At 35.0% G+C, this 12335-nt stretch overlaps 1 protein-coding gene and 1 pseudogene across 1 annotated transcript; both read right to left on the bottom strand.

Annotated features, from left to right (window-relative positions):
• Positions 1-718: 718 nt before the first annotated feature.
• Positions 719-5244, bottom strand: LOC120189011 (annotated as a pseudogene).
• Positions 5245-7357: 2113 nt separating this feature from the next.
• LOC120188710 (ribosome-recycling factor, chloroplastic-like) lies at positions 7358-10887 on the bottom strand. Its single transcript, XM_039192119.1, has 11 exons — positions 10691-10887; positions 10473-10611; positions 10282-10351; positions 10110-10205; positions 9764-9861; positions 9341-9452; positions 8758-8799; positions 8309-8365; positions 8143-8193; positions 7522-7578; positions 7358-7427 (listed from the first exon to the last, which is right to left on the bottom strand). Exons 1-11 carry the CDS (start codon positions 10776-10778, stop codon positions 7410-7412), a joined length of 828 nt encoding a protein of 275 aa, XP_039048050.1. The 5' UTR covers positions 10779-10887; the 3' UTR covers positions 7358-7409.
• Positions 10888-12335: the final 1448 nt, after the last annotated feature.

The raw sequence follows: 12335 nt of genomic DNA, 5'->3' as shown, positions 1-12335 counted from the left end.
CTGGATCCTTACTAAAAATGGGTTTTCATCCAAATGAGGGTTCACTTTCACTCATTTCATCCTTTGTATCGTTTCTTGCTTCCACATCGCCTATGCATTTTTTTTCTAATTGAAATTCTAAGTAGCTTTGTTTCCTAGCTAACATGGTCATGGGTGAGTAGTTCCAACTTTAACTCTGTACCGTTAAGTGCCCTTCGGCCTGGTGGTTTTCTTATGTTTTACATGATTCCAGTAAATGCCAAACAATAAAGAGCTGATGATGCCAACTATGAGGGTTTAGTGTGCATGCATAGCTTTAGACCAGCTTTAGGATCCTGGTTCCTTAGTTGAGCTAACCAATTTCTATTTTCATGATCTTTGAGTTGGATTGCTTAGATTGGAATGGTTTTAATCTATTCTCATGGCTGAAGGATATCACATGATCATAATTATGCAAAGTTTTTGATTAATCTATCCAGGAGTTCTATCAGATTAGTTTTGGGTTAACAATACCAATATTATTATATTAAATCGGTCTTTTCTTTTTGGAATTTTGTACTCATTTTTTTGACAAAGTTATAGAGTATTGTCATTTCATTTTGCTTTGCATTTTTTAAAGTTTTAAACTTTGCAAGTAATTTAAGCAGATATTTTTTTATAATTGGACAAACCCATGGATCTTGTCTAAGACTTGATTTATGTGAGCAATTGCTTCCTTTTATCATTTTCTATTTGGTTTACCTTAAAACTAAAAAACAGTTCCTTCAATTTTCTGTGGCCATAACTTGGTTTAGGCATGAAGGAAATTTATTTTTCAAGAGTGATCACACGATCACATCAACCTTAGAAGAAGGTTGATCAGTCTACTTTCTCAAAGAGTACTTTAGCAATGTGAAATACGGTAGTCTCCAAGTCACAGTGTGCAGCATAGTAAAAACTTCGTGCCACTGTAAGAAAAGTTTGCTTGAATTCTGAGTCGATGTCTTCTGAGGAATTTTGCAGTACTAATTGAGCAAGTTCTTGCATGGTGGATTCTATTTCCTGGGCTCTCCTCTGTTCTGTATCAGTATTATTAAAGCATCCATTGTCTTGCACCTGCAACAGTTGAAACCATAAACGATGAGGAAATTCTTTGAGACTGTCGATAGGTATTCCTTGCCATTAAGATTCTCCCCTCAGATTAGTGGAAGTTCTACAATGTATGTGGGAAGTATGTACTTTTGGATGTGAGTGTTCGATATGGATATATTCTTTTTTGTCATGTTTTCTAGTGGGTCCTTAAGAGGACCATATTCTCATACTCATTTCGGGATATATGTCGTTATTGAATGTCAGACATAATTACTTCAAGAAAAATGAAGACTCGGAGCAATATGTTGTGTATAAATAGAATGCAGCCAAATGATATAAAGATTCGAGCTAAGCAAAGGCATAAGGTACATTTATTCTCTTGGTTTCATGCACCTCACCTTTTGCTTTTGGTAGTAACAAAGCTGATAGCAAACTGAATCGGTGAGGTCGGAGAGTCGTTTGTATTGGGGGTGTGACACTAGCTCCTCCATGGACCAACAGCCAGAGGTAAGATTTATCATTTGCACCACTAATTCTGCTACTCCTTGGTGCCTGTCACCTTCCTCTACCCATTTCAGCATCCATTTTTCCCACTGTTTTCAACCCCCACAAGAAAAATATAGACATCATCATATTGGCATGAGTCTTTCTAGTTTTGGACACTAGGTTAGCTGTTCTGTATGATTTTACTCGTAAAATGAAATAGATTGATAGATACATAGATAGAATGATCACTTACAGCATGGCAAATGCCGCGGCTAATGTCTCGACCATGAGCCACAAGTGCATCCAATGATAGGTGGTTTAGGGTCCGAAGCAAAGTGTCAATCAGCTTTTGTGTTGTCCTGTTTGAATCCAACTTCCTACAATATAAGTCACATGTAAACTTCACTTCCTTTGTCTGTCTTTTTTAGGCACAACACATTGACCCAAACTTTATGATTTAGTTTAGATTAATGTAAGCAATTGAATTAGTTTTACCTTCCATTAATGTGGCTATGAGGTTCATCAACCGAATTTGTGAACGCTTGCACAAAATATTTCTCTGAGTTCATGATCATCGGGTTTGATTATTCCTTCATCAAAAGACGAGGAGATGGTCTCGACCAAGAAGGCAGTCTTAGCCCATGCCAGCCGCTCTTGGGACCTTTCTGGCTCGAAAATGCTAGCCGCTGCCATAAAATAAGTTAAGAGAAGGGATCTTCTGCTCATTCCAAAAGCACCAAGATCCATTTCCGAGTACCACCTGCTCCAATTCATAGAATACAGAACATGATTGAAGTATGAATCAATAAATAAACAAAGGATGCACTCATAATGTATTTCACGTATCAACGAGAATTGTATACGATTGGATTTCTTACTTTTGCATGCTAATCCATTCCATCTGATGTAAAGCTTGGCAATTGTTAAAGTCTAGTTTTGCGAACTCAAGATATGTATTGTTGTTCACATATGGCATCCTGCATTAAAAAAATCATTGACATATAAAACATTTTAGATGGAACATTACTTGATTTTTTAACCATGATCTTACACAAAATCAAATCATTATCTAATTAGTTTTCTGGTTTAAGCAGTGTTGATGATAAAATTAGGGTTGTTCACCTATTCTGATTTGGATAAAGTTTTGTTAGTCGTCGTGAAGAATGGAGAGTCAAAGACAATGAGCCATGAGAGGAGAGAGAGAGAGCCATCTTTTTTTTTATACGGAGATTCATATGATAACTTGTAGGTTGGTAGGGTGAATGAACGATCGTCTGACAATATATATGACTCTGAATTTACCAGATGTCATGTTAAAAGATTGTCATTGATAAGAAAATATGGGTTTCCGGAGGCTATGATCAACAGAGAAATCACTCTGAAAATTGTTAATCCGCGAATGAATGAATAGAAACGTAACTCAATAACTCATGGAAGAGATATGGAAGGGGTACAACAAGCCATTATCCTTTTTTTAATAATTATATGTAAAAGGAAATTATTTTATAATTATGCTGTGAGGGAAAAAAAATTGGAAGGGAAGAGGAAAAGGTACCTATAAAGAGTCTTGCCGATCCATATATCATCTTCACCTCCGTACTGTTGTATGTAAAATCTGGATTCCACCCTTGGGAGGCTTGCATGCCATGGAAACCTCAATGCGTACCCAACCTGTTAATGAATTCATATGACTTCTATGACATGATTAATAATATATGTATGTTTTCCATAAATATCCCAGGTCTTTCTTAAATTTCAACAATACGTAATATAATATATTATTACCTCACCGGGTAAGTCTTTGGTTATGATCCATTTGTCTAAAAGTTGACGAGCAGCTTGTTTTTGTCTCAAGAAATTGGTTGAAAAACGGCTGGCATCCTCAAGAATCTTGTCCCCAGGGAACCGCACCTGGGATGCCCTATACAGGTTGAAAATCCCGGTCACTGCTTGGTTTGACTGTCCCGCAAAGCAGAAGAACTCGCCACCTTTCTCAAAATGTCGGAAAACATCTGTTTATGAAGTCCACGAATCGCATATTAAAAAACAATGACAACATCGCATGTGCAAAACAAAGTGGTCCAAAGCTTTGTACCTGCAGAAACGTCGTATCCATGTAATCTTAGTAACCTAAACCCCATGGCCGTATCGTCAATGTCATTAACCCTTGTGTTTCTTGCCCAACATATCCCTTCTTCAGTCCAGTATCTGAAGATTTTAAGAAATCAAAGCTTCCGAATACCAGTTTGAAGTTGTGAAAGTTAGAATAATTCATTATATGTTGCAGATTGCACGTACCTATGAATGTAGTCCAGGCATTGTTTGATTTCTGGATTGAAATATCTCGAAATCCCGAGGCGTTGCAATCGGTCGATGGTCCAGATATGTTCAAAGAGATCGACAGGGTATACGTTTGGGACTCCGCCATCGAATCTTCGAACGATTTTAGTCAAGTATTCGAGACAATTTTGGTCTTTGGTTTGCATGAAAGCAAAGGCAGTGGAAGAAGGAGAGAACAAGAGAGACCCATCTTGGCATTGTAACTTCAAAAGCTTTTCCCAGTCCAAGCCTTGCATCCCTTCAAGGCTATGAAGTAGTGTTGTGGGAACATTGTGCATTATCTCCTTTGGTATCCTATTCCACACAAATAAAATATGCATTATTACATTACATACATGTAAATAATAAAACCTGTAAATATATATTTAGATACTCGAACTCGTTATTTTAAAATGTTACGTACTTTGTGAGCTTTAGTTCTCTTTGTTCATAGATGTCTTGAAACATGGGGGAATCATATGGCACTTCTATGTTCAGGGTTCGAGCTATTTCTAGAAGTGAAGGAAATACCACTTCGAAACCAATTGGCATATGCTCTGCATTCTCATCTTTGAGTTTGCTTATGTTCTCTTTGAAGAATGACACTCCTATGTGAAGGAAAAAGAGAGTTAACGAAAAATAAAGAACGGGTATGTGTCTAATATTAATATGTTCGATTTTACGATACCTTTCTCGTATTTTTCTGGATGGATATTCCAAGTTTTCAAAGCAACAACACAAGCTAAAGTGTTGATCAATCGATCATGGGACACGAATATGTGTTCATCGCCCCATGATCCATCTGAAAGTTGATTGTTAGCAATCCATTCGAGAGTAGAAGGGAACTGAGGAGAACCGGTGCCATTAACGTCTTCAATGAGAGCAACCCAAGCTGTGTCATAAGCTGAACAGCTTATCTCTCCATTCTCCATGAAACCCAACATGGATTTAATATCGTAGACAAGTTCCTTAATCTTGTTCGGTTCCAAACCCTTGTTGGATAAACAAACAAACCACATTACCGCACACAAACACACATGTATATACGTATATATATATATATAGTCTTTTTACCTTAAAAGCTTCCTTTTCTTGGATGTCTTCGTCCACAACCTCGTTCCACTTTAATACTGGCGAATCACTTTGAAAAACACCACCATTTTCTGCACATAAACAATAAAAGTGGGTGAATTAATTACTATGAAAAGTTGTAATCAAGTAAAACATCGTACCTTGAGCGCGGGGCTTGGATACAACCGCGAAAGGTGTGCGCTGGTGGCTGTAGGAGAATGAGATAGAAAAAGGAGGAATAGGGGAGGAGGAACGGAAGCGATGGCGGTGTTTGTGGTGGTTGTGGTGGCGGAGGAGGTTGAAGGAATGGGAAGACATATCTATGGAATTAAGAACAGTCTCTCTGCCTCCTCTCGTTAGCAATGAGCATGAAGAACTACATAATATCTATCTATCTATATATATGCGTTATGAAGTTTCATACGAGGCTGTTTATGGTAAATAATTTAATTCAAATTTCATGCCAGATATGCATGTGTAACTTTTTTTAATTATTTATTTGATTTATTAATCGACTAATTTATGATATTGTAAAAATTCATTATGAGATAACTCTTTTAATCCACTTTATTTCATTCACTTGAACGATCTATTTACGTGACATTGAGCTACATTTCAATAATAATTTATAATAATTAATGTATTTAGAAGAAACGACAAAAAATAATAATAGAAACTATCGATTTAGTCTCTATAAAAAAATCATAACTCACACGTAATATGTTCAAAGAACGATAATATAAACAATCGATTCAGTCTCTTCAAGGAAGTCACAATTCTTACCGACACGAGTATATGATTCGATAATTTAAGTTACCAAAATATTGTGAAAATAAAATTATAATTTATATATTTTCATATACTTTCTATTAATAAAAAAAACTTAATTATTGGTACAACGCAGATTAACGGCAGTTGAATAATACTAAATTTTGGAGCTGTATAATTTGATTAATTACATGTTTTCATTAAATGCAAAAAAAATATAATTAGTTTGGAATTTAATGACATGATGACTAGTAAAGTAAACGAGAAAGGAGGAGTTAATTGCACCCAATTAATGGCATATACTCTCCCTGTACACGGCTGGTAACAGAAATTGTTAACCCAGATTAATGAAGAATCCATATATGCACCCAGCAGATGATTTGTACACAAATCAAAGCTGTAAAACCCTAATAAATATGCACCAAATTAATTGCTGGCATTCATTGTGTTTTTGGGAGTCAAAATAAGTATGGAATTAATAGCAGATTTAGAAATTATTTTAGGATGAAGACAAATATATTAATAACTGGGACAAGGACAAATAAAATTTCACGGTGGGTACCATTAGTAAAATAGTAATTAATCGAATAAAATTCGGATTTCGGAATGGGTTCATGCCCATCCTAGAATAGCTATAGATCCACCACTGCATGAACCCCTAATCAAAGCAAAGCTGTAACAGTGTGAAGAGAATAAGCTGTAAAACCCTAATAAATATGCACCAAATTATTGCTGGCATGCATTGTGTTTTGGGAGTCAAAATAAGTATGGAATTAATAGCAGATTTAGAAATTATTTTAGGATGAAGACAAATATTTTAATAACTGGGACAAGGACAAATAAAATTTCACGGTGGGTACCATTAGTAAAATAAGTAATTAATCGAATAAAATTCGGATTTCGGAATGGGTTCATGCCCATCCTAGAATAGCTATAGATCCACCACTGCATGAACCCCTAATCAAAGCAAAGCTGTAACAGTGTGAAGAGAATATGCATGAACGATTTAAGAGCATGATGAAAGTAAATAAGGAAACAAACTTCATTTCTACGACTCTTCTTTGTTGAATTTTTGTCCGTTTTTATCCAAGATAATTTTAATCATAAAGTATAATTTTGGAATTTCATAATTGCATACTTGAAGATAAGAATTAGTAGTAAAGAGTAATGAGAAATTTCGTTTGAATTAAAATTATCGTATTTGGTTACTTAAATATGAACAAGTAACATACAAAGACAAAGTGCTCGAGGTTTATTAACGAGTAGGTTGGAATGTTAGTGCGTCGGATTTTACGATATCCATCTTATTTCGAATTTAATTGGGTAGGCATATGTATATGTATATGATTTGTATTAGTTTTAGATCGTTATGGATCAAATTATAAATAAGGAAAAATTTAAGGATTAAAGTGTAAGTTTACAAAGAAAATAATGATGGATGTTTGGGATTCTAATTCAATCACAACTAATACTTATAAAATTTCATTAGTTATGGTTTGGGGATATGAGGTGTAAAAGATGATAAAAAAATGAAAATGACACGACAATAACATTAATATGGATATTTTTACTAAATGAAGAAAAATGGGATTGGAAAAACAAAAGTGGATGAAGATCTCTAATGCGTTCTAAACTTTGAGATGCACCACAAGTTTCATTTTTGGGTCTGAATGGAAAGGAAGCTTATCAATTGACATCATTGTACAAAACAATCACTAGACCGTCAGCAACTCCTGAAAGATGAAAGCAGAAAGGAAAGATAAAAATGTGCTAAAAGAGTCTTTGGTATCTGAAGCAAAAGAATATGTTCATTTTGACAAGAGATACCTTCTCTTTCTGCTTGAAGAGGCTGTCAATCTTCTTCATATACTCATCTGTTAGTTTCTGCATTAATCAAAAGATTTCACAAACTTCAGTACTAACAAGAATGTGCAATCAACCAACGTAAGTGCATACATACCAAAACAAAAACATATGCATTGCACATATAGAGTTATGGCCGGAGATTAGAGTAAAGCAAATAAGAAGGCTCTATAGTCTGTTTATTTGAGGGATGCCTGCGAAACAAAGAGTTTCAGCAGTTCCCTTTACGGAGTTTTGTCCATTGTACATTTTCTCCGTTCATCAAGGAATGAGGTGCATACCCAATTAGTGAAAGTAGCCCATACATTATGAATCACCTTGGCAACTATTTCCATATACCTTTGAGAAAGTGGTTATGAATATTAATCATTTGACTAACAAATTTTCCATCCTCACTCATTCTCACTCCTCACATCTAAGCCGTAGTTCTTCTTGGTGTCATAAGCAGTGGGCAATTGCATAATATGTTCTACCTATAATGACAGAAGCGCTTCTTCCCTTAATTTTGTTCATGGGAGAGCGGGAAGTAAAAGCATAAAAAGAAATTGATGAGAATGAAGGTCAAGAACTTGTATCTAAAGTTACCTGCAAATCATTTGATAAGTCCTTCACATTGTCTTCAGACAACTTTTTCTCCTGGATAAATTGGGGGGGATGTCAACAGAAGATAAAACAAACGTAAACCAGGGAAAAGAAAGCAAAGAAACATGAACCAAAAGTGAAAGGGATGGATGGCAGTAAAGATACAGGCCTTCTCAAGTTTTTCATAGGCTTTAAGGGCATCTCTTCTTATATTCCTCACTGCCACCTATAAACCAGTTGATCAACAAAAAAAATTCAGGTAAATCAGCAATAAAATTTAGTCTAAACCCATCGTGAACCAAATATTAATCCAACAAGTGCAAATTTAGGACACATGTGATTAGATACTCATGTGATCATACAAGTAAATCTCAGCACTTCCATGTTCTTGGAAGTAATTAAAAGTAAATAAGATTACTATAAACTGAATATGCATACTCCATTTGGTCGTTGCTTTTTTTTTTAATGAATATAAGCTTGTAAGGATCATTAAGTGTACTTCAAATTTAAATACGCAAGAAACAACTTATTTTATTTTTTCTCTTCAAGTGTAATGTAAAAATAAAGCCTCGAGAGTAGTGGCTGAAGTTCAAACCACAGTTATTAAAGTTTGAGTACCTTCCCTTCTTCAGCTTGTTTGGCCACAATTTTTGAGAATTCCTGCAGTCATGTAACATATAGGTAAAACCAATAAACAAACTTTATGAAACTTTCTGGAAGAGTTTGTTCAAGAAAACTTTCTGGAAACAATTCTAGATAATACAATATCCCAATTAAATCTACCACTGATACATCCATTTATCTACTAACAAAAGAGTATCTTCCCACCACTTCTTTCTAGGGAATATGTATGTGCTCCAAGAACACAGGTAAATTTTAACAGTATTTGAACTTGTAATAATGCATAACCAAGGGTAAAACAGAAAATAAATAATAAGTTAGTTGCAAGCAATTATATAGTGCTCACATGGTAAGTTACCGGACTATGATTCGAAGGCATAAAATTTCAAATATATATATATATATATAAAGATTGAACGAGTGAAATAGATTATAGATATATATATTTAGAGAGAGAGAGAGAATGATAGACACATGCACAGGATATGGAATAGTTCCAAGAAAACAATAGGAAAAAATGAGTTCCAGCCCCCCCCCCCCAACCCTCTCCATATGCTGAAAATTCACGAGAAGAATATACCTTTCTTCTTTCGGTGGTCAGTTGAGGAAGAGACATGCGGATGACTTCACCATCATTGTTTGGAGTCATACCAAGATCAGAGTTGACTATAGCTTTTTCTATAGCCTTTAAGCTGAAAAAGTTTTACACGTCAAAATAGAGTACAAGCCACTAATAGAAAGCACAAAGATGCTTCATGAAGCACTTCTGAAGATACTGGACGGCAGTTTTCAATACCACAAGCTATATTTAACAACTATATCTAAGTAGAGATTGTCAACATATTGATAAAGATACAATGTATTGCCCTTTATTTGCTATGTATTTTCAAAAGAACATGTTATGGAAGCCTTCAAGCAAATGTGTGCTAAATACATTGCAGAAGAAGAATCATACAAGCAAAAAATCTGAACTAATGCCTATCAGCTCTGGTTTATATTATACCTGGATTTGTCATATGGCTGAACCAATAGAGAACTTGAATCGGGTGTACTTATTTGAGCGATACTCTTTAAGCTGACAGGAGTACCGTAGTATTCCACCTAAAATAGCACACCATTAATCTCATTAGATAAAAAGATGATATTTTACCTTTAGAACAAAATTCAACATGCCATTTTAAGATCAACTTCATATATAACAGACATAAATATCATTAGACATTCAATTCAGCAATTCTGATACAAGCAATTCAGTCTTTCTCTGATAGGCCTCATAACAATTTCGATATGTTTAGATTGTGCCCTTAGCAAGTGTTGACATAATATCCCATAATTCAGTTGAACCATACCTCAACTTTGTCGAGCATTGCCGGGTTTGCTCTCCCTGTCCTAATGGAGTTGAAATTTGTTCGAACTGTCTCAATTGTCTTCTCCATTTTTTCTTTCTGATAAAAAATAAGAACAGTAATAACAATGATTTGGTTTCCTTGCTAAAGTTGAATTTATAGAAAAGAAACTCACAGCCTCGTTCTCAATGGAAGATTTCTCAGCTTCGATTTCTTCAATAGTTGCACACCTCACATTCCCAACTCTACACACTCCAAAAACAATAAACATCTTAAAAACAAAAAACCCAAAGCACTGCTATCTTAGAAATTCGCTGTAACGTTTCTTCAAACACATAGAAAGTTATTTTTCAGGAACCAACTTGCCTCTTACGTAACAGATGATTAACAACGATGGGTTTGCTGCATAATTTAACGATCGTGTAGCTAGCAGATGAGCTCAATGAATACACGCTAAAATTGCAGGAACGGCACTTGAAGCAATCGCGTCCCTTCTGGAAACAATCTGCAAGCGGGAATTGTCAATGCCCACTAAAGAAAACAGTGAACAATGTACTGAAAAAAAGGAAGAGTGCAAACAGAACCTGAATGGGAGAGGAAAGATTTCAGAGGGGTACGAATGGTACTGAAAACGGATCGAATGGGAGAGGTTGAAGAAAAGGGAGCTGCCATTTGATAGAAGAAAATTGGTTATGGGTTCTGGTTTAGCTTCTGTCAACTAGAGCGAAGAAAGGAGGGAAAGGTGCAGGGATGTGGATAAGAAATTGTTTTTCACTCTCATTTTCAGCGCTTTCGGATGTGGATTTGTTTGGTTACAAATTTACGCTTGTTCTTGTCCGGGTTGGGTTTAACTTATACTCGAATTAATTTTGTATGAACCGGGCCATTGCCAAAGGATTGGACTTCATAAATTCAATCCCTCATGGGCCCAAAGTCTAGAAAATCCCAACCGATTATAATTCTATTTAAAAAATATCAAATAGTCTGATCTTTATTTATTTATTTTTAAGCATTTTGACCTTTAACATTTTATTTTGAGATAAAAAAGTCTTTAACGCTTGATCCAATAGCTATTTTGACTTTTCTTATTTTTTATAGCATTTTGGTCCTTAACATTTCATTTTATAGTAAAAAATGCTTTTATTTTGAAGCGTTAACTGCTTGTTAACTAACGATTTCATCTATAGAAGAGTCTTTTATCCCAAAATGAAACATTATAGTTAAAATACTCCAAAAATTAGAGACTAAAATAATTATTTAATCAAACAATTGTGTTGAGTTAATCGATCGATGGAATCAGCCAAGAGGAGGGTGAATTGGAAATTAAAATTTCGGTGGAAGCTTTTGTAGAAAATTGAAAATATTTGCACAACGATTTAGAGTGGTTCGACTTTCTCAACCAAAGTCTACGTCCACTACCTTAGCTATCCATACTAAGGATTTTCCACAAATTCACTAATTTGTCTTTCTTTTGAGGACAAAGAGTAACCTTACAAATCCCTCAAGAATTATACCCCAAATTCTTGATAACACTCTCTCCCAAAGAGAACAATACAAATTTTGCAAACTTATAAGAAAATCCTCACAATGCAAGATTTTTGCACAATTCTAGAACAAAGAGAGAACACTCAAGAATAATACAATTGCGTAAAATAAGTGTTCTTGAAAGCAAAAATGAATATTGAATGAAATAGGCTTGAAAATGCTCAAACTTGAGGTTTGATGCTTTCTCTTTGATTCTCTCTTGATTCTTGTTGATTGTTGTTTCTTCTTTTTGATCAATGGCTTCTAAGCTTGTTTAAATACTCCTTCAATTGATTCTGAATGTTGGGGATGATTAGTGGAGTCAATGGAGCCGTTTAAGTGTGAAAATGCTCAAACTTGAGGTTTGATGCTTTCTCTTTGATTCTCTCTTGATTCTTGTTGATTGTTGTTTCTTCTTTTTGATCAATGGCTTCTAAGCTTGTTTAAATACTCCTTCAATTGATTCTGAACGTTGGGGATGATTAGTGGAGTCAATGGAGCCGTTTAAGTGTGAAAACAATTATTAAAATAGTTGGGAGCGTCTGGTGCATCGATGCATAGGGCTAGTGCATCGGTATACTATGTGTAAAATTCAAATATTTCGACCATTGGACCCTTATTGCATCGGTGCCTAAGAGTGCATCGATGCATTAAATGCATTCAATGTTTCAAACAAGCCTGAGTGCATCGATGCATGTGCATCAA

Source organism: Hibiscus syriacus, unplaced genomic scaffold (genome assembly GCF_006381635.1).
Source record: "Hibiscus syriacus cultivar Baekdansim isolate YM2019G1 unplaced genomic scaffold, ASM638163v2 tig00116951_pilon, whole genome shotgun sequence".
NCBI classification, from domain to species: Eukaryota; Viridiplantae; Streptophyta; class Magnoliopsida; order Malvales; family Malvaceae; genus Hibiscus; species Hibiscus syriacus.
The sequence above is the reverse complement of the archived record's forward strand: the minus strand, read 5'-3'. Positions and strand labels throughout refer to the sequence as shown.

Bases quoted from the DNA above. Each gene is read 5' to 3' on its own strand.
- LOC120188710 (XM_039192119.1), bottom strand. From the start codon at position 10,778: ATGGCAGCTCCCTTTTCTTCAACCTCTCCCATTCGATCCGTTTTCAGT. The intron at 9,453-9,763 runs GTATAATATAAA...AAACTTTTTCAG, and splicing joins CAGCCATATGACAAATCCAG to CTTAAAGGCTATAGAAAAAG. The intron at 8,800-9,340 runs GTATATTCTTCT...ACATGACTGCAG, and splicing joins TGACCACCGAAAGAAGAAAG to GAATTCTCAAAAATTGTGGC.